Here is a 23,241-nt window from a genome sequence, read left to right as displayed (position 1 = left end):
ATAGTTCCAGAGGGCAAGAACTGCGTCACCCACGAACAGACCAGGCCTCTGTCTTCTCCGACTAATGTTATTGACGTATATGTGGACGGCGTCGCTGCACTCGCTCTCGTTGACACTGGTGCCGCAGTTTCAGTTATTAGTGCCAAACTTTGCCGTTCGCTCAGAAAAGTTACGACGCCTGTCGAACGTATAATTCGTACTGCAGCGCCGACGCGCATCGCGCCTGCAGCTGCGTGTATGCTCGCGTTGTGATCAACGGCCTCCTCTACATCGTTGAATTTTTGGTGCTGTGTTCTTGTTCCACGATCTTATTTTAGGCTGGGACTTCCTTTCCGCTAACAAGGCCGTCATTGACTGTTCTCGTGCTGAAGTGGAATTTCTAACGCTGTGCGATGCCCCGCTCCTTGACGCTCGTGAACTGAGGATAAAGTTTTTGTTGCCGAAGACGTTACCATTCCACCGCAATCTTTTGCCTTTGCCACAGTGTCATGCAACATTGTTGATGGTTGCCAGCGCACTTTCTACGCCATCTGCCATTTTGCACTCGTCGCAAACGTTGCCCGCTTCCCTTTCGCTTTTGGGCGTTCCATGCCGCGTCAGCAGACTGCTCGTCGACAACCGAGTCCTGTTCGCTAACGTTGCTTCGTGGGGAGTGCGTTGGCCGCGTCCAGTGTGTCGACCCTGCTGCTATCATTGACATGCCAACTGTTTCCATCGCCACTCTGGGTCGCCGGAATGACCTGTAACCCCGCGCAGGAGCCGACTTCGCCCGATGTTTTACATGGCTCCCGTCGCCGACACGTTGACTGTTTCCCAACGCGCCCAGCTTCTACACCTTCTCGACAAGTTCCGTTCGTCTTCGACTACCAGCATGTTTCCTTGGGCCGCACGTCAACTGTTTGTCATCGCATCGACACGGGTGCCAGTGCGCCACTGCGACAAAGACCATATCGTGCATCCGCGACAGAGCGCCGTGTTATCGATGACCAAGTAGTGACATGCTCAGCGCGGCGTCATTCAGCCTTCGGATAGTCCCTGGGCATCTCCCGTTGTTCTTGTTAAGAAGAAGGATGGATAGATCGATTCTGTGTTCGATTGCCATCGTCTTAACAAAATACTCGTAAAGATGTTTCCCTCTTCCGAGAATTGCCGACGCCCTTGACTGTCTCCAAGGCGCGGAGTTTCTCTTCTATAGACTTAAGCAGCGGCTATTGGCAAGTCCCCATGACCCGAAAACCAACCTAAAACGGCCTTGTAACACCAGACGGCCTATATGAATTTCGTGTTATGCCTTTTGGGCTCTGCAACGCCCCCGCAACATTTGAGCGTATGATGGACAACCTTTTGCGTGGTCTCAAGTGGAAAACGTGCCTGTGCTACTTAGATGATGTGGTTATTTTTTCGCCCGATTTTCCCACCCATCTCTGTAGGCTGGACGAAGTGTTACAGTGCCTAACTTCCCCCGGCCTTCAGCCCAAACTGAAGAAATGCCGCTTTGGCGCAAGTCAGCTCACCATCTTGGCCATGTCGTATCTAAACACGGTATTCTTCCTGACGCCGCCAAGCTCCGTGCAGTTGCTGATTTCCCAAACATTCTCCGTATGAGAACTTCGCAGCTTCCTGGCCTGTGTTCTTACTTTCGCCGCTTCATTCGGAATTTTGCGTCCATCACTGCTCCCTTGAATCAGCTTCTACGGAGCGACTTGAACGATTACGCCTGGTCGTCCACTTGTGACGATGCCTTCCAAGGGTTGCGTCGTCTACTGACCTCGCCGCCTATACTGCGTCACTTCGACCGACAGCTCCGATCGAAGTACACACCGACGCCAGCAGTGTTGGACTTGGCGCGCTGTGCTCGCGCAGCGCAAATCTGGACTCGACGAGTACGTCATTGCATACGCAAGCCGCACCCTCACCAAAGCCGAGAAGAACTATTCCGTTACGGAGAAGGAGTGTTTGGCCATAATCTGGGCACTTGGTAAATTTCGACCCTACCTTTATGGCCGCCCCCATGACGTGATTACAGATCACCATGCACTTGGTTGGCTGTCCACGTTGAAGGACCCCTCAGGTCGATTAGCTTACTGGGCTTTGCGGTTGCAAGATTTCGACGTGCGCGTTGTCTACAGGTCTGGCCACCGCCACACCGATGCCAAAGCGCTTTCCCGTTCGCCCGTGTCAACGGAAAGCGATAGCTGCCTCTCTGCCGTTTACCAGGTGCTTTCGTTCCCAGTAGGCTGCGACATGGCTTCGGAGCAACGCAAGGATGCCTGGATTAGTGCTCTTATCCGCTTGCTTTCAAACCCGTCAACTGGCCCTCCACTTTCTCGAGCTTTGCGCCGTCAGCATCTCACTTCGAAATTGGGATGGACTTCTCTATCGCCGGAATTACGCTTCTGACGTCCTCAAGTGGTTGCTGGTCATACCTCAACATCTTCGTGGTGACATATGTTCTACCTTCCATACTGACCCGCAGTGTGCACATGCGGATGTCTTCAAGACGTACACCCGGCTTCGCTCCAGGTTTTATTGGCGTGGCATTTACACTTTTGTGTGCAAGTACATTCGGTTGTGCCCTCAGTGCCAACGCCGCAAAGTTCCTGCTCAGCATGCCTCTGGTCCACTCCAACCCATCCCGTGTCCGGCCAGGCCCTTCCATCGCATTGCCATTGACCTGTAAGGACCCCTTCCGAGCACGGCTTCCGGAAACCGCTGGATAGTCGTCGCCATCGACCATTTGACGCGCTAAGCAGAAACAGCCGCTCTGCCTGCTGCCACCGCTCGTGAAATAGCATCCTTCCTCCTGAAAAACTTTATTCTCCGTCATGGTGCACCTCGCGAACTTTTGAGTGATAGAGGACGTGTCTTCCTCTCCGAAGTCATAAACGCGCTCCTTGCTGAATGTCGCATCGTTCATCGCACCACCACCGCCTACCCACCCTCAAACTAATGGTTTGACGAAAAAATTTAACCGTACCCTTGGCGACATGCTCTCCAAATACGTCGCCTCTGATCACACTGATTGGGACCTCATTTTGCCATTCATCACGTTCGCCGACAACACTGCACCACAGGCGACCACAAACTTCTCCCCATTCTTCCTCTTATACGGCCGCGAACCTTCGACTACCCTCGACATCATTCTTCCGTACAGACCCGACTCATCCGAATGTACGCTCATCTCTGAAGCTGCCCGCCGCCCAGAGGAATGCCGTCAGCCGCCCGTTCCTTTACAGCCGTCGACCAATGGCAACAAAAATCTCGACGTGACGATGATCACCCGCATTGTCACTTTTTTCCGGACTCCCTTGTGTGGCTTTGGGTTCCTGCCGTTCCTGCTGGACTCTCATCCAAGCTTTTTCCAAATCTCAAGGACCCTACCGCGTTGTAGCACAGACATCGCCTGTGAACTATATTGTAGAGCCTGTCACGCCACCTACGGACCAACGCTGTCGTGGGCGTGAAACCGTCCACGTACAACGCCTGAAGCCGTATTACGACCCAATGGTTCTATGTTCACCATGAGTCGCCAGGATGGCTCCTTTTCCGATGGGGCGGGGGCGATTGTAGTGAAGAGGAATACCCGGCGCTGCAGCCACATCGCCAGTCGTCCGGGAGGCGTGAGCGCGAGATTGCCTGAGCTGTTCTGGTTGAGACACGCTGCCTGCTGTTCTCTTGTCCTGTATTCATATTAGAAAATAAATAATGCGTTATTGACAAGCTGAGAGTTACCCAACGGCCTGCTATTTTAGCCAGTGACGTTAAAGGCACTTTCTACAACGTGTTTCATGAAGCCATGTTGAAAAAAGGACAGGACACCAACTGCGGGCAATGGATCTACAAATAAGTGAGATACACTTCCTCTTTAACCGAACAGCAAACGTAGGTCTTGAAGATTGTCCGCAAAGGGCACTCCTCAGCGATTCCTTACATCGTCGTTACTATTCAACATAGTAATGATACTTACACCTGGCAGACTATGCGGTATCACGGAACTCCATCGTGCCGTTTACACAGACGATATTACATTCAGGGTCACAGGAAGTTCTACTGGGGAACCACAAGACGCCTTGGAGGATGGCATCGATCACACGTGCAAGGCGCACGAGGCGAGCGTAACGGAGAGAACGGCAAGATAGCTTAGTGCAGCAACATTCAAACTCAACTACACCGACACGGCTAAAGAGGCAGTGATTGCGCTCAGCACAACAGCCAGTCAGTGACAACTTATAATCTTCGCAAACTCGAAAGCAGCGTGCACAAATACATTGAAAAGCTGTATCTGCACAATGGAATGCCGATATTGTTGCGTTTATCTCCTAATATGCACCATAAGTGTACGTCGCCTGCCACGCGGCTCTCGGTGTAACTATCACACCAGTTTTCCCTGAAGCTTGGGAGATCTGAGGCCGCCGTATCTGCAGCTTCGGAGCAGCTGCATTTCATGGTATGTCTCATGAACACAATGGCCGTTTATGTTTCACTGTGGCTCTCACATGTGAACCGCAACAATCAGCGCATCCTTTCCTCACACCATCTATCCCTGTCTCCAGCTTATGCACTGCGTGATAGCACGAACTAAGGCATATAGTCCATGACGTGCTATTAGAGATGTGGTATTTCATCCCGGCCACCTACATATGCCGAGGCTCCTGTAATGCAATACACCTTCATTTCTACCGTGTTCCGGTTCCTGATCAAGAACAACTGGCGCGCCAGAAGCTCTTTGTGAACGTCATGCATAATTTTACTTCAGCTGGCACTCGCCGCGCCCAATTTATAATTTGGTACGGCAGTCACAGACATATATCGCCGGTTTGTAGCAGAAGTCATCAGAAAGAACGTCGTGACACCGTTATTCCATTGGGACACGTAACATCCACCGGAACATTACTCGCGCCAGCCATTGCAACGTGCTTTTTTCCCCGCCATTCCTTTGAGACTTGCCTCAAACAACCACACGGAGCACCTCCGCTCTCCTTCCTTTCTGCAACTCTACGTTGCCAATGCAACCGTCCACCCACGCCCTTTTTGATCGCTCTCTATACTACATTATCATTTCGCGGACGGAAACATTGCTTGAAAATGCTACAATTCGTGCTGAGTAGTTAGCCGATACGTTAATATTTGGCTTGTATCGCGGGCTTGGTTCATGCGTGGGAGAAAAAACAGCCCGTTTAAATTGGGCGACACATAGTGATGGTGTTTATCGTCTTCTCTTGTGCCTATCAAACACGCTATTTCTTCGATACGTCAGTTGAGTGTGCGAGTAGGCCAGTTGAAACATTTTTCTATAAGGAAGTTTTTTTTTATTATTCACGTGACTTTGCGCTCTCGTCTTCCAGTAAAACATCAATCTTAAAATGTGTGTGCGGAAATGGGTTATTTTGTTCGGCATTTTGCTGGCATTTTTAGGGCACTTCACGCGCATTCAGGGCTATCTTTGTATTTGTATCTTATCCTCTTCGCGCCTGCCTTGGTCACTGCGCAATCCCTGGTCGAATGAGTAGCACATCGGGCTGCTGTGCTGAGGGAACGGGGTTCTAAATCAACCATTGAATAAACATGGCTGGCTGAGTATGGGACAATGTGCAGACTATATACACCACACTTCAACTAAACTTCTGAAGACACGTGGGTCAATGTAGATGCGGGACAAGGTAGGTACTGCTGTTCAGTGAAACTCATTGATACCGACTTGGAGCGCTGGGTTTTTACTGCTCAGTCTGTGCTGATCTTCAATGAACCTCTTTGAATCCAACTTGTGTTAGTAGGCATATGCCTGTAGGTGTGTGCCGCTCTTTGTTGAACGTCCTTGAATTAAATTGGGGTAATTAGGTATTTGCCATTGGGAATGCTCCGCTCTAGAACATACTAAAAATTCTTTGTACTTTTGCGTTGCTGAGTGGAATCGAACATATGTCATTAGGGTTCCTCAAGGAGCGTAACCCCGATGCTTTAGCAGGATGCTCTACCAACGCACTGGGTATCTAACAGCCACTAGCTGTTTTTAGGCCCCTTTACAGCCACTTCACATTACCCCTCACAGTGCGCTATTCAGACAAAATATATACGTAGTAAAATAATGACAATAATTCTCAGGCATAATATGAACATATTACACCGGTTAATGAGATCGCATCACGACGAATCTCGAAGTTGAGAAGAAATCAAGAAATGCCGGCGAACGATTGCAACTAGGGCTTCAGCAAATGGGTTTTTTATGAACAATGCACGAATATGTAGGGACAGGGCATGGATCAGCGAAAATTACGAAATAGAAAATGTATGCAGAAAACTGTCCACCTCCTGTGAATAATGACAATGAAAAAGGTGAACCTGAGCTCATTACCCTACTTGAAATCGCGGGAGATGCTTCAGTGCACTGGCCTTGAAGTAAAACGTAAAACGTTCAGATGATTTCTTTCATAGCGTAACGGTTTGGTAAACGATCTGCATTGGAACTGGTGAAGACAATAGTTCAGAGGAACACCGCGCTACTTTCTTGGGGCATGAAAAGAATGTTCTAATATTTCAATCCTGTGTGTCTGTCAATTCTAGACAATTTAGTTCTCAAACCTGAGTCTGTCTTTTAGGATAGATATCGCCATGATTGACATTTTGATGGTGCAGATACGTGAATTACCGTTGCTGACGGTAAAAACAACTACTGGGGCATAACGTCCCCAGTAAACGCATGGGCTATGGAGAATTTTGTTGTCGTACCCTCGGAATTGATTACGTCACCTGGAATTCATTACAGTGCACCTCAGTTTAGATACAAGAGCATTTTTTTCAAAGGCTCGAGAATGTGATTTTGCCCACCATGATCGGTAGTTTATTTCATGACCATAAACTGCATAGCATATCGTTATAACCAATGAGCTATCGGCGTGCTGCAGGAGTGCTCAAGCTGGTTCATTTCCAAATTGTTCGTAAACCACTCTGAGTGAGCATGAATTTTAAGCAGGCCTGCTACAACCTAACGTCCTTGATTGCTGATCTGTCTACGCGTGCAATACCACGGAATACTAAGGATACATTTACGCGACTTTAATTCTTCACGTGCATCTAGAGCGTGGGCATAGAGTAGACGACTAATACATCGAGACGTGCTAGAGCAGGAAATTGGGTTATCGTAGGCCTCTGCGAGCTTTTTAAAGACTATAGAGTTCCTAGGGTTACCTAAAGGCAAAAAACTTTGTCCGTCACTGGATTCTACCGCCCGGCCAAAAGCAACAAAACTACTTGCACTGGTGGCACGGAGTCACACACGTCAACATTATACAGCGCAAAGGGAACCTCAGGTCTATTTGAGGCAAAATATATGTACATCACTTTCATTCTTTTAATTGAGAATAGACATAAGACTGGTTTTTATGTTAGTAAATAAAAAATTAACGCATTATAAATGGTGGCGAAGAGACGCTACGCGTTAAAAAGAAGCCGACTGACGCCGCAGCTCTATAGCCGGCTTTAAGTCAACAGTAATAAAACGTCCCAAGTGATGGCGCGAGAGCAGGGCGAACGCGGGAAATTTGAATTGAACTTAGCAAAACCTCCATTGCATTCATCATGGGAGGATGAGGGGGAGGGGAAGAGCGTGAGGGGTGAGAGTGGGAGAAGAGAGGGTGTTACGTATCAGAGGTGGCAGAAGACAATCGTCTTTCGACATCACTTGTAACGAAGCAAGCACATATGCCGCGAATTTTTTACATATGAAAATCAAGCAGTTTTACAAAAAAATATTAGTGTCCAACATGCAGTACAACGCAAAACATACTCACAGTCTTGACCTCTAAGAGCCGCGATGAAAACACTGCAGTTGTATGTTCTTGGCGTAGTATAATTGAGTCTCATGAAAAATTTGTCCTTAGATTCTGTAAAAAAACACAACAAGCATGTAATATTCAAAACAACAAGCGCCATCTCTTGAGGCTAAACCTACAGCCATCCATCATATTAACTATGGCACTACAAAGCAAAATAAACAATCATCAAGATTGCACGTGACGTTACTCATAACTCTTTCATGAGTGACCTCGCTGCCCTGTGCACTGCAATGTGCCTCGCAGGAGATCCGAGGCCACAAGCTACTAGATTTTTTTACCGTGGGAAAAGAAAATAACGGAATAGAAATTTAATCCCTACGTGATAAGGGAGGATGCTGTAAATGCCATATCCACACCATTATAGTTAACAGGTACAGATAGAAAACGACATCTCGTCATGTTTCGCCGTGTATGGTTTTTTTACTTTTGACGTATTATGCCAGTCTTCTTAAACGTTTCCTGCAGTAATTTTACAAACTCAATCTTTTTTAAATTACATTTATTCAACGCTTGCTTTCACGCGACAGAGAGTTATAAAAATTGAATCAGCTATTCTACAGCACTAATTTTTAATCTAGAAGCGTAGTTGGTTACTTCAAGGTATATGTTTGACGACTAATAAGAAACCACGAAACGTATTCTTGCCGCGCACATTTTGCTTTATATGTTTTTCCCGGCTATAAAAATAATTATTTATTATTATTATTGTTATTACTAATTATTATTTTTCTCTATGCCTGAACTGGATACGTGAGCATCAAACATGTCGGGGCAAATATGCGTAATGGAATGCTAAAATATTGATCCAGAGAGACCCGAGACCCGCAGGGGTCTCGCTGGAATTCAAATAAGATTGCGAGATTAACTGGTCAGCAGTTAAGATAGGTGAGAAAGGATTGATAGAACCGGAATCTTTGCAAGAGCAATGTAATGGCACACCATAGTGATAGAGGTCTCGCATAAGAAAATTAAGATCGAGATGTGACAGGCAAACGCCAAGACGCTATAGGTGTAGTAAAAGGTGATTAAATAAAGCAGGCTAGGCAAACATTTGTCCTAGCCTAGTTTGAATGCCGGCGCCAAATAACATCATCATCCTTACCTGAAGCGAAAGAGAGGGACCCAGCTGCCTAGAAGTCTTTTACCTAACATGCCTTCGTTTCGGCAGTGTAGCGTGTCGCTGCATTGTTTAAAATCAAATCGCAACAACGGAGCCACTTATCATGAGAGTGGCTACGTCGGAATGTTTTTTTTTCGTTTTGGCACATTGCAGAGGGCTGGACTGAATTAGAGTAAAGGCAGCAGTATGACATCACAAAAAATAAAAACTTGCGTACCCTACCAATGTGCTGTACTCAAGGCTAACTTTATTCTACATAGTGCAATTTATTTGGAAACTGGAACGTGTAACGTTGCAGGAGAGAAACAGCCGCGACCGCTTCGTGCGAGCGATATTTTGGTGTTCGAATAGTTCTTAACTGCGAATGTCTGGGCTGGTTGGGCGTGTAACCATGACCGCGTATTGTCGAGAACACCACGACGACTTCCTTAATTAGTTGTTTCTTTGATACAACAGTCATTGAAAACACGAAGCAGTTTCATGGAAACAGTTTCTACTACGTTTCACTTTTGTTTCTGGGCTTGGTTTCTCACCAATGTGTGCCAGTTGCTCCGGATTCAATTACGGACATCATTTGACCTAACTACCGCCACCAGGCTCTCCCTGTCACTCTTTCTTGCCCTTTTTGTGACAGAAAACACAATGAGAGCACGCTAAGGCCAAATGGAGGGGTAAACATTTTAGGAAAATGCACCGCCTGCGCCGGTGACACGATGCCATGGTACTGTTAAAGTTGTTGGCAGTATTATATTTTCGGTGGTGGTTCTGATGTATTAAAGAAAACCATCTGAGCATTAAAAAAAAAGAAACACAATACACTTACTCTCTGGTGGTGATACCCTCTCATATTCCATCTCAACAGGTGGCGTTGCCTTGGTACTAAAATTTGCGCGATATACATTAGTCCTGTTGTAAAAAAATGCAGCAACACGAGTTACTGGTCAGCAACAGATTACTTCTGTACAGACTACTGAGTTATTGCGCTGAACAGTTAAAGACTGTGTATTTGGATCGCGTTCAGTTTAATATCACGCTCAATGTAACGCTAACGGGAAATGACGAACCCAGTATCACTTTCATACTACATCAAAATAAATGTGTGCGCGAATACTACCACGAAAATCAGCATATCTCAATCGCCAGGCAAATTCAAACACAAACGAAATAGCAAAAAATAATCAAGAGTGGCACTAGAGCACTCCAGCCCTGTCTATGTCCGTCCATGTAAAATATATTACTTCCTGGAAGATGATGTCGGCTGTTTGCAGTGGTTCGGTATATCGAGTAGAGCACTGTACTGGCCTGAATTTTCGGCCCGAGCCCGGCGCGGGCCCCCTACACGAGGCCCGAGCCCATCCCGTGCCAGGGCGTACATGGCCCAGACCAGCCCGGGCCCAGCCCGGGCCCGTGGTTCCAAGCCCGGGCCCAGGCGTTCATTGCTAAGCTTAGCTACGGCCCGCGTGTGGCAGACCAGGCCCGGCCTGTAAGAAAAAGTTTCTTTTTTTACTTACAGATTGTACCGTATATGTCAGCCTCACCTTGCCGAGGTTTAATCAGCTGCAGTAAATAAGCAATAAAAGACCGAAATCTTTGTTTCTCCTACGGGAACATCAGTGATCCAGCACATTTTCGGTGCTGCCATTTTTTCGCTGGTGCGCATACACTTACCTTTATTTGTACGATATGGTTCTATGATGTCAGTTAGCATGCAAATATACTGGGTGTTTCATTTTAGCTTCACCAAATTTTTAAAACTTGCCTGTGGCAAATTTATCATTCATCATCAACCGATATTTATGTCCACGGCATAACGTAGGCCTCTACCTGCGATCTCCTATTACCCCTGTCTTGCGCTAGCTGATTCCTACTTGCGCCTGAAAATTTCCTAACTTCATCACACCACCTATATTTTTCTGCCGTCCATCGACTGCGCTTCCCTTCTCTTGGTATCCAATCTGTAACTCTAATGGTCCACCGGTTATCCATCCTACGCATTACATGGCCAGCCCAGCTCCATTTTTTCCGCTTAATGTCAACTAGAAAATCGGCTATCCCCGTTTGTTCTCTGATCCACACAGCTCTCTTCCTGTCTCTTAACGTCAGGCCTAACATTTTTCATTCCATCCCTCTTTGTGCGGTCCTTCACTTGTTCTCGACCTTCTTTGCAACGAATTCTTAGATCGAATTCATTTTGAAAGAATTCTCAGGGATGAACCAGTTTCTAGATATTAATTTTCAAAGTGTCTGATGAAATGCGTGGGTGTTACGGCTAACTTCTTGAGGAAAGCGCTGTATTATGCATTGAAGAACAAAAGTAACTGGAATGGCCACTCATTTCGTCGGGCACTTTGAACATTAATATCTCGAAACTGGTTCAGTCCTGATAATTTGTTCCAAATTGATACGCCTTGCGAACTCAGCGGCTATAATTAGTAGATTAAAAGATGTGCCATGAAATAATTATTGAAAAGTTATTAGCGTAATATGGTAAATATTCAATTAGGAGTTTTGTTTTCTCGTTCAAGTAATAACCACCTCATGGGGCAGTTGAGATCAAGGATTATAATTGTGTTATCTGCCACAGGCAATTTTTAAAAATTTGGTGCAGCTAAAATAAAACACGCTGTGTATTTGATGGGCATTACATGGATTTGTCTGATCTTCGTGCTTGGGGGTTCAGACTTGTTCTTGTGGCTTTGTTTCTATGTATTTATAAGCAGGCTAATTCACATGGATAAAGCATCAAATAAACGCACAAGTAAAGACACCACTTGCCTTAGCGCTTATGTAATGCTATAGTACCGACACTGGTAATAGTGCAATCGCAAGAGCGGTAACATGGAAATGGTTTGAGGAGCGGTTGTTTGTGTAATTTATATTTCCTTACACGGAAACAATGTTCGTTTTTGTGGAATAGAAAAAAAAATAGCGGCGCAATGCTAAAGAGACAGCGGAGCTGATGGTCACCTAGCTAGTCTTGGCTTTTGGGCTAGGCTAAGCACTACCAAGTGATCCCCAGCATTTCCTGGAATTTATTGATTATTGATCGATTATCATTAAGCTATTGATTGGCTATCGATTGTCTATCGCAAGGTATTGGCCACGTATTTGGGCGAGGCTAAGCACTACCAAGTCACCGCCCCAAATTTTCCGCAATTAATTGATTATTGATCAATTATCGACTAACTATTTATTGGCTATCGATTGCCTATCGATTATTTACTAAGCTTATGTAGTCCCAACCATGCTTAGCTATACTTAACCACGCTCAGCTTCGCTAGTTCACAGGTGTATGTGCCATTGGGCTTGGACCTTTTCTGCACTGCTGCCAGGATCCCCCGACATTTTTCGATTCAACAGACACCCCATTACGCCCGACTGAAACAGCTCCGCTGTTGAATTAAGAACTTCATCTGTTTTCCTATTTTCTTTGATAAGATATACAATTACTTTTTTTTAAACTTGTCACATCAGCTTGGCAGAGAATGCATTGAAACATGCAATGCAAAACGTTCGCGTATGCTCGAACGCCTACTTAGGCACGAGTCTTTCCAGGGCCCATTGCTTCAAGACCTAAACCGGCCCGGGTCCGCGGCCTCAAGCCCGAGCCCGGTCCATGGCTTTAAGGCCGGGCCCGGCCCAAGCCCGCCGAAAAACGCTTTTGACGGCCCGGCCCGCGAGCCATGCCGGGCCTGGGCTTTCGGGTCGGGCCAGGCCCGGGCTTTCGGGTCGGCCCGGGCCCGTGCAGTGTTATAATGTCGAGCAGTCGTACTTCCTGTTTAGTGTCTGTAAATACCAAAAGAATGATGGTCCTACGACAAAGTTTTTCTTTTTTGCGTTTGGTAACCGTACGCTATATTTACTATTTCGAATAGTTGGTTCGATAGCTCCTGTCAAACATCAAAAAAAAAAAAACACGGAAGCCCAACTATCCATAAAATAAACACTGCCTCGGGCTTTCTGTATATTAGGGTAGGCTAGTATTTTTTGTTTCCAAATCAGGACTGAATATCTCATACTTTTGCATCGTCTTCACAGGAAGATTAGAGATGTAATCTTTTAAAGAATAAAATCGAGGTTAAATAGTTTTTTTAAACAGACAATTCATTACCGCGATTGCAAACATTACAGAATTGTCGATTTTTAGTGTACAAATGTGTACCATTGGAAAGTGCGTCAAAGCATGGGTGTTCTTATTTGTTCGGGAGTGATGTTGCGAGATAAATGACGAAGGTTGAGGCCAGACAGTGGGCCAGGGAGGCTAATTCAGGTTTTCGCATGGGGCAATTCGTTGTTTTAGTAACATTGTCCTAGAGGCTGTGTTTTGTATTTGACGAGGATTCAAATTGAGGGCCCCGAGCATAGGCAACTTATGATAGGGTGCAGAACAACAAAGGTTTCAAAACCAGTGGCACTATTAATTAGGCTTATGATATCACGGTTGTTTTGAAGTAGAGGTATCAACACGGCACTGTCACATGGCTTGACGGTTATGTTGTTTGGCTCCACGCACAGACTGATAGCGCATTCAATCACTCGTTTATTCCACGAGTCAAACACATGAAAAGTGTAAATTGAGAAAAAATTTGCAATCTGTATAGGGCAAATAATATTTTTTTTCCTTTCATTTGGCGCTTGCTTTCTGATACTGCTGGAGTCATCATGAATGAAATCACAGGCGTAGAATTCAGAGAATTTGCTTAATTGCCTACACTGCCTTGTTTCACTTCCGAAGCATTGTAAGTTTTAGGCCTTAGCTGCAAATATCTTTTAAACCAACGACGAATTTATATACCAATAATTCACGCATTCAAAAGAACACGCTAGTTTTCTTTTAAGTCCTCAGAGCGGTTTTATTATTTTTCTGTGCTACTGCCATACGACACAGTTTCAATACTTCAATATGCATATATGAGTGAAGTGTTTCCTTTCTCATCTGTGTAATTTTCATTTTCAAACTGGTTGAATGCGGTTAGCGAAAGTGTAAGTGAGAGTAAAAATGAAAGCGGATTTGTAGTTGTACCAAATAATTGCGCCAAATAATAATCACAAACTTCGTCAGTAGTGTTTCGGTTCCTACCAGGTTGTTGGTGGTCAAAACTGTTCTACATTATACCTTTCGTAAAGAAAAAAAAATATCCCAGTAAACAGCACATGAAGTGGTACGCAGCTCCCTTTCTCAGACTCTCCAATCCAGTTATTGTTAAATATCAATGTACTATCGTTAGGGCTATCTAGAATCTAGCAATATATTAGTTTTGGCCTTTAACGACTTCGCGTGAGGCCAGCATGATTTCGGCCTGTACCCATAGAGACTTGGACCGCTATTGGAGACAGGATCGTAGCGGTACTTACCATAGCTCTCGTGTTGTTCATCCTAAGAGGTGATTTGCATTACAATTCCCAGCCCACGTTTAGTTTGCCCAAGGTAGTTATTTGGGGACACTTATATCAGACAGACGATAAAGACCGACTACACATGCTGAGGAGCATAAAACATGGTACATACTCGCTATGGGCAACTAATTGAAAAACTGGTGGTAGAAAGAATTAATAAATTTTAAACAAGGGCAATCCAATGAAAATAAAATATATGACAGGAAACTTTGTGAAAAATGAATATTACCCGCCGCAGCACAAGGAAGTTTCTTCCATCACATCGGAGTAATATTATTCGTTTGTCACTCTAAAACGGAAGTTAGTTTTTATGGGACCTTGGTAGTACAGATAGCCTAATAAACAGGCATAAGAAGTTCTAGAAGTTTTTCTCCAACTGAGGTGTGATTGCATAGCCGAGAACGCGATAGTTGACATTTCTTCGGTAAGAACGCACGGCCTAGACATAACAGTTATGCTAATAGCATGCCACTTCAATTTTTCCACAAGAACTGAACCGGTGAGAGGAATGGACAATGTCAAATTAAGCAAATTACACTAGAAGCTTAGACGCGCGTAAGGGTACTTTGTTCACAATGGACACTTATGACAATAGTTGTTAAAATATATTGACATTGCGTATTGGGCGTGCGTAGTTGCTGGCCAGATTAACATGTGTTCTTTGTCACTCGGCACGTAGAACTACGCCTGTCCCAGTTACAAAGTCTAGTGCGGAGACTGACGTTGTCTATATGGACGAATGAGGAAACCTTACAAAAAGCCTAAACCAACATCAACATAAAGTTCGCGGAGGGAACTCTGCTTCCAGCGCATTGTCGTATCACCACGACAAGACAAGCTATTACTCAGCAGGGCACTGTGTGTCCGTTATCGCTACAATAGCATTGTTATCGACATGTTTTACGTTATAATAATATCATATGCAGATGAGGCACCAAGTAAAGAAAAAAGGCACGTGGAAATCTGCCCCCCATCTGTGCACAATAAGTCCGTCGTTTTAAACCATTCTTAACCAAGAGACATTCCTTTAATGCTCATGTTGAATAGAGGGCGAGTACGAGCCTGTAACCGTGTACTCGTATTCTTTTCACTCTTACAGTTTCCCTAGTCTTTCTTCTACTTGAAGCGGAATGCATCAGCTATCACGTAGCGTCCATTGGGTGCACGTTAAATAACCCTAGCCATTGAAAATTAACCTGGAATCCCCCACAATGACAAGCCCCAAATCATGTCGGTGTCTGCGTACCCAGCAATATATTTTTCATGCTTTATTTCAGAATGCATGTTACTAGCCAGATACTTTTACAATGAAGACTTCGTTAGATAGTGGTACACGAGGGGGATAAGAAATTATGGTGTTTTAGGCGCTAAAACCAGGATCTGATTAGGAGGCACGCCGTAGTAGGGGACTCCAGAAATTTGGACTACCTGGGGTGCTTTAACCTGCGCCTAAATCTAAGTACACGGGGGTTTCCGCATTTCGCCCCCATCGAAATGCGGCCGCCGTGGCCGGGATTCGATGCAGCGACCTCCTGCTCAGCAGCTCAACACCATAGCTACTGAGCAGCCACGGCGGATCACGAGCGGCATACGCATAAGTCACAAAAGCGATAACTGGGATGTCGCAAAATGCTTCTCTTTATTTGCTTGGCTCATGCATGGGGAATCCTTACCACAATACCTCTTTATTCCCGGTTTCTCTGACTATGTTTTTTTTTGTTTCTTGTATTACCTCAATATATTTACGTATTTTTGTACTCCTTCTTAAATTGCAATTTTAATTGGAAATCGCGGCGATTCAGTATCCTGGTCCTTCCTTCGTGGTCGAAAATGACCGCCACCTCTCTGAGCTTACATTTTTTTTGCATTCCAAGTCTCAGTCGCCGCTTTTCAAGGTGCATATCGTCCACATGGTAAAGAACCAAATTTTTTGTGTGATCGCAATCTTTGTATTAGTGCAAAACACTATTTTACAGCGTAATCTGTTATGGGCTCGTTCCAATAGCTGTTTCGGTTCGCGATGGTGTCCGCCGCCGCCGCCGGCTCCGTCGATGGCGTCCGGCGACCATAACCCCTATCGCCGGAAATGCGAAAAAAGTACACGATTCCCGCCGGGATCAAACCCGCGCCCGCTGCGTAGGAGCCAGATACTCTACCATTGAGCCGCGCAAGCGCTTGCTGTCGGGCACCGGAAAAATGCCCCTTAATCCAGGCGCAGACAATCCGAGCATGGTGGCGCCATGTAGTTAAGGCACCTGAAAGCGCAGCGTGCGCAGGCGCAGACGGCTAGGTGCCATTCAGACGAGGCGCGCAATCTAAAAAAAAATATATAAACGCAATCTCCAGCCTCCGCCGGCATGCTGGCGCCATCTAGTTAAGGTGCATGCAAATGCAGCGTGCGTAGGCGCAGACCACGAGATACGATTCAGATGAGGCGCGCAATCAACGCGATTCCGATGTGAGATGTGCGACACGTATTCTGGATACCTCTTTGGTACACGTTGTGGCGTCTCCTCGCAAGGTACGAACACCTGCGGAAGAAGTGAATCGTAGAGCCACGTGCGCGGCTACAACCAGGCATCATATGGCTCAGCAGACTGCTGTGCAGAGAGCATTACAAGCCGCATCCCGCCGTGGACGCCCTGCGGACATTCAGATCATTCTCGTCAAAACTAGGCGAAGAGACTTGGTCGCGAAGACCCTGGTGCGCGTGGTGCAGAAATTGGAGATACACGTGAGCCGATTCAGCAGCTTACGCTGTGACTGTGCTGCGTGTGCCGCGCGGGCTTGTGACTTTTTTTATGACGCCCTCTACTCAGATTACATCAGTTGCCATTAAAAAGACATTGGTCGCATATTTCACCCCTAATGCTTTAGATCCGTGTTTGCTGTTTCTTATGCCAATGTGCTTCTTTTACGGTACAATTTTCCCTACATGCTATTTCCTGAGTAGCACGATGTTCATCGAGAGTGTATCTATCTTGTGAGGCCACTATAAGAAAGGAAGCAAGCAAATGTTTGGCCACTTTTATTGACTACATCACTTGGCGTGACGTGTTACACTGTGGCACTAACGTGCTCCCCACCCCCTAATACAGCACTTAACTTTATCCCCTATGCTACGTAGCATTCCCCAACTCAGGCCTCACAAAAAAGATGTTCTAGCAATTACTTGTGGTGCCACCTAATCTTGCTTAGCCAATGGGAAGGACACCCGTAGCATTACTCACTGATGGAGCTGGAAACTACGCCAAACAAATGTGAGACTAAACTCCAACAGTGATCGCGCTATGACACCCCCTAGCGTATATGCAATGTTAGTAACGCCTGCGACGTTAATAATATCGAACGCAGAAATGAATGTAGGACGTCGTACATAAATGTTTCCTAGAAAAATGCGACAATCGCAAGAGACGAGATCGTTCATTTACCAGTTTGAGCCCACCAGTGATGATGACTCGTTGTATTGGACTGAGGTATTGCTAATTTCAGTTGTACGTATATATTGGCAGGTCAACGTTGTTTTGTTGCATTTCTGATCGCAGTTGACTCCGGAGATCGCGCGGCCAACGTAGTACACGAAGAGGGGCTGAGTTGTGTTAAGTACCTGTGAAAAAATATGCAAGAACAGTAGCTAATATTTGGAAGTATGAACAATACATAGTGGTTGGTATAGCCAAAACGAAAGCATTCATACTTCATGAAGGCAAGTTGTGAATGAGCCAATGACCACGTGGATAATTTTGATATTGGTCTTGTCATCTCAAAAACAAACTGGTATTGATAAATACGGAGAGAAAATATCTTCTATTTATTAGAAGTATTTGCTGTATATTAACAGTACACACTGTGGTATTGCGGTATTCAGTTAACATAATAACTGTATTACCAGCCCCGCTGCATGAAAACGCAAGATTGTTCCGCTGTAGATGTTATATTCACGCTATTTATGCAACAGCGATAATCCCTACTTTTCAATAAATATATATTCCGATTGTGCACTCAAATGTAACAAAACCACACATGTAAGGGACACTGCGGTTCGAAATAGAGGTATTTTTTGGCGCAATTTACAGCTTAAGGTAAGCAATGTACCTCGCTAGCTAAAAATATTCTAGTTCTAAGTAAACAACGACTTACTTTTACACACTTTTGCAAACTTTCAGTATTTAATCATACCTGCAGTTTATTGGTGAAATACGAGATCTATTGGGATGCGATGTTAGTTTACAAGGAAAAAGCGCACAAAAAATATTTGAGTGTAGGAATAGGTTGCACAAGAGAAGCTTCAAATACGAGCGTAAATGGAATAAGTGGACGGCAGGTGTATGTTGTGAAGAATTAGGGTGGTTGGCCACATTCAAAGGTCAGTTTTGGTTCACAAAATTGTGTTTTTTTGTTTTTATTGCGATATAAATATAACGGACACTCGAAGCGGATTTCTGCAGTCAGCGTCGCCGTCGTCCTCGTCGCCGTTGGGTTCCGTATAAAGTCCAAGGGCGACAATATCGTCGCCGCGCGTCGTATGCAGTAGTGAAAGCGCGCGCGGCGCGAACGCACAGCGGAGAGCAAACGCGACGTATTCTGTCATGCGAAAGGCCATGGGGGATGTGAGGGAGGGAGGGAGGGGAGGCAACGTTTGGCTGCGGCACCAAACGCGTATCTTGCAGCTGGGCGCAAGGGAAATTGGAATCTCGCAGGCGAAAGGAGTAAAGCGGGAAAGCAGCGTGGGAGAGAGGGGAGCGGCTTCGGCTCTGCGAGCAACTGCGTACTTGTACTTGGCGCGGCGGCGGGCGGTCACGCACACCATATCTTGAAAGTGTTCTGCAACACGGCTCCTACCTTTGTATGGGCTGTGCTTTTGCCCCCCACTTTCCGTTGAAGCGATAGACCGCACGAACCTTCGCTCGCTGCTGCTGGCACTTGCTCACACCAGCCATTTGAAAGCGATTGTTTGCAGTCATCGAGTGTGATCTATTCAAGTCTGCATGTGCGCGCCGACACCATGCTTGTTATTTCAGTTAGTAAGCGAACGTGTCCAAGTTTACCCAGTCAATAAAACTACTATCCTTATTCCGTATAGCTCTCTACTAGTTTGCCATCGCAATTGATGCTTCGCCTTAGGGCGAAACTGCGACTTTTTTTACACTTTATGTACTCAAAACATTAAGCAACACGTTGCAAAAAATTATTTTCCTATCATCATTAGCTATCATCATTAACCATATCCTCGTATTGCGAAACCAAAAATTAGGACTATTTTTATATAAATATGATTCAAAATGCCTTTTTTTTCGCTGACCAGCAGCACGAACGAAAGGAGTATCTATTGCATAACATGGCAGCTCCACCTGTTTAGACACCTGTTTGCAGGTGCATTTTAGACACCTGTTTAGTTTTTGACATCTTTCACATGGATTGAAGATTTGATAAAAATCGCGCCTCTCGGTTCCCTTTCTTATCATTCAATACATAACGAGCGCTCGAATCCGGCAACATTCATGCCTTTAGGTAGCATATGTGGGTTTATTGACAGGTTGCCATCACCCAAAAAGATCACATGCTCGTGACGCCTGCAGCAGAAAGGATGCTCCACATCCGCCCCTAGGTTTGTGAGTGGTGGCGCTGGCTAACACTCCCAGAGTTAGTTCTATTTGTAAAACATAAATACCCCAGAAAGTGGATGGGAAAACGGCTCCGCGGTAGCTCAATGGTGAGAGCATCGCACGCGTAATGCGAAGACGTGGGTTCCTTCCCCAAGAACGGACAGTTGTTGTTTCATCGGTCTTCATTTTTCATTAATTTATCATTTCTTTAATTCAATTATTAGGTAGAAGTAATTTCCCTTATGTTGTCCTTGGTGTCATTGTTTGTTAGCTTCTTATGATATGATTAATAAAAATCAGGCCCCTCGGTTCCCTTTCTTCTCGTTCATTACATAACGAGGGCTCGAACCCGGCAACATTGATGCCTTCAGGTAGCATATGTGGGTTTATTGACCGGTTGCCATCACCCAAAAAGATCACGTGCTCGTGACGCCTGCGGCAGAAAGGATGTTCCACATCCGCCCCTAGGTTCGTTAGTGGTGTCGCTGGCTAACACTCCCAGAGTTAGTTCTATTTGTAGGAGGAGGAGGGAGAACTTTATTTTCGTCAGATGCAGAGTTATTTAATTTACTGCATTTCTTATGCTAGGCGGCGTGAGGTGGCCGTAAGCCCTTGACTTTCGGCGACCTCGAAAGCCCAGTTGACGGTCCGGAGCTGGACCGCGGGATCCGAGCTGGACAACGCTACCTTCCAGTCTGACCTACTTTGTTTTGAAACTTCCACCTGCGATTCTCCGTCCCTCAGCATCACCGACATGCCGGCCGAGCAACGCAAGGATCCCTGGATCGCTTCTCTGCTTGAAGTTCTCTCTCACCGTTCGCTTGAATTTGTTTCACACACCATTCGTCGCCAAGCGCAACGCTTCGTCGTTCGTGAAGGCTTGTTGTACCGCCGCAATTACCAAACCGACGGCCGCAGGTGGCTGGCTGCTTGTTATCCGCCGTCAACTGCGCTCGGACATATGCACCGCCTTCCACGACGATCCTCAATGCGGCCACGCTGGCGTATTCAAGACATACTCCCGCTTACGCCTGAGGTATTACTGGCGCGGCGTGTATCGATACATTCGCCAGTACGTGCGGCCATCGCTTTCGTGCCAACGCCGCAAGACTCCCCCTCATAGCACCGCAGGACCTCTACAACCTTTACCGTGCCCTGTACGACCATTCGACTGTGTTGGCATAGGTCTTTACGGTCCCCTCCCGAACACTCTTGCAGGCAACCGGTGGATCATTGTCGCGGTCGACCATCTCACACGGTACGCTGAAACATCTGCGCTGCCAGCTGCCACCGCAATAGACGTCGCTCACTTCCTTCTTCGCCACCTCATTTTGCGACACGGTGCGCCTCGTGAATTACTAAGCGATCGTGGCCGCGTCTTTCTCTCAAGCGCTATCGAGGCACTGCTCGAAGAATGCCACATTGTTCACCGCACCACCTCTGCATACCATCCTCAAACAAATGGCATGACGGAGCGTTTGAACCGTACACTTGAATATATGCTTGCGATGTACGTGTCCGATGATCACTCCAATTGGGACCAGGTGCTCCCCTTCGTCACGTAGGCCTATAACTCTGCGCCACAAACTACCACCGGCTTCTCTACTTTCTTTCTTCTGTATGGACGTGAACCATCATGTTCCGTGGACACCATTATCCCCTACCGACCCGATGTTTCTGAAGCCACGCCTGTTTCCGAAGCGGCTGCTTATGCTGAACGGTGTCGTCAACTGGCTCGCTCATTTACCGCCCAAAAGCAATGTCGCCAAAAATCTCGCCGTGACGAATCCGCATCTGGCGCTCACTATTTCCCGGGAATGCTAGTTTGGCTCTGGGTGCCGTCCACTACTCCCGGCCTTTCCACCAAGCTCCTCTCAAGTTACCACGGTTGCTACCGAGTAGTAGAACAAACATCTCCACATTCGGACCATCTTCCGACCACCGCTGCCGAGGGCGTGAAACAGTTCACGTCACACGGCTGAAACCGTGCTACGACCCTCCTGTGCTGTCATTACCCTTAGTCGCCAGGTTAGCTCCTTTCTGCGTGGGGAGTGATTGTACCGGAGCACATCGGCACCAGCTCAGTTCCAGTGTGGAATAAGACGTTGTCGATCGTGTGGTTCACGCTAGGTCGGTTTTAAACGAGCCAGCTTGTTGTAACCGTCAAGCTTCGTCAAATCCAATACTCTTGTCACAATATATATACAAACAAGAGCAAAAGCAACCGAGGGGCCCGATTTTTATTAATCATATTATACGAAGCGAACAAACAATGATACCAAGGACAACATAAGGGAAATTTCTTGTACTTACTAATTGAATTCATGAAATGGTCAATTAATGCAAATGAAAATGGATGAAAAACAACCAACCGCAGGTGAGGAACGATCCCACGTCTTCGCATTATGCGTGCGATGGTCTTACCATTGAGCTACTACGGCGCCATTGTCCCATCCACTTTCTGAGGTGTTTATGTTTTACAGCTAGAACTAACCCTGGGAGTGCTGGCCAGTGCCACCTCGCTATATAAATAATATATAATATGGATATATATTTTAGGAGCGATCCATACATGGTTGAACGCGATGCTTGGAAGAGCGACGAAGACCATTATGTAGACGCTTGCACGTGAGCCGGATGAGACATATATTGTCCTAGCCTTCTTTGTATTTATTCTGTAAATATATCCTACGCCAACATCAGCAACCGCCACATTATTGGTCGTCATTGTGCGACCCGGCATCCTGGTACGTTCTGCGTTTTCAGTGAAGTGGACGTGGAAGACTGGTTGACGGAGTACGAGCGCATAAGTACTAAAAACCGATGGGACCCAACCCTGACGCTGGCGAAATTATATTCTTTCTGAAAGGCAATGCGAAAGTATGGTTCGAGAACCACGAAGCTGAGATCGGGAGCTCGGATACCTGCAAAGAAAAACTTCGAGGCTTGTTTGGGAAGATCGTGGGCCGAAGGATCACCGCAAAAAAGAAGCTCGCGGCACGTGCGCAGACGGCTACCGAATCTTACGTCGCCTATTAGAAGACGCGTTATCGCTATGCCGAAAGGCCGATGCCGAGATGCCGGTCGACGAAAAGGTTGTACACATGTTAAAACGGATCGCCGACGACGCCTTCAACCTTTTTAATGTGCAAAACTTGTTCTACAGTGGACGCTAATATGAAGTAGCGCCAGCGCTTTCAGCAGGCTAAAAGCCTGCGCATTGGCCAGTCGTTTGCGCTGCTTACCAACACGGCGGCAACGTCCTCTTGCGAAGACCGCACGGCTG

General features: G+C 46.2%; 1 protein-coding gene across 1 annotated transcript in view; it reads right to left on the bottom strand.

Moving 5' to 3' along the window:
- Nucleotides 1-23,241, bottom strand: part of LOC125939924 (uncharacterized) — a 74,562-nt gene that overhangs the window by 25,466 nt on the left and 25,855 nt on the right. Inside the window, exons 2-4 of the mRNA XM_049655457.1 lie at nt 17,781-17,956; nt 9,776-9,858; nt 7,788-7,880 (exon numbers count right to left, since the gene is read on the bottom strand). Coding sequence (XP_049511414.1) covers nt 7,788-7,880; nt 9,776-9,858; nt 17,781-17,956 — 352 coding nt within the window. The remainder of the gene's footprint in view (nt 1-7,787; nt 7,881-9,775; nt 9,859-17,780; nt 17,957-23,241) is intronic.

Source organism: Dermacentor silvarum, chromosome 9 (assembly GCF_013339745.2).
Source record: "Dermacentor silvarum isolate Dsil-2018 chromosome 9, BIME_Dsil_1.4, whole genome shotgun sequence".
Classification (NCBI taxonomy): Eukaryota; Metazoa; Arthropoda; class Arachnida; order Ixodida; family Ixodidae; genus Dermacentor; species Dermacentor silvarum.
Note: the sequence above shows the minus strand (reverse complement) of the source record. Positions and strands in the feature narration are given on the sequence as shown.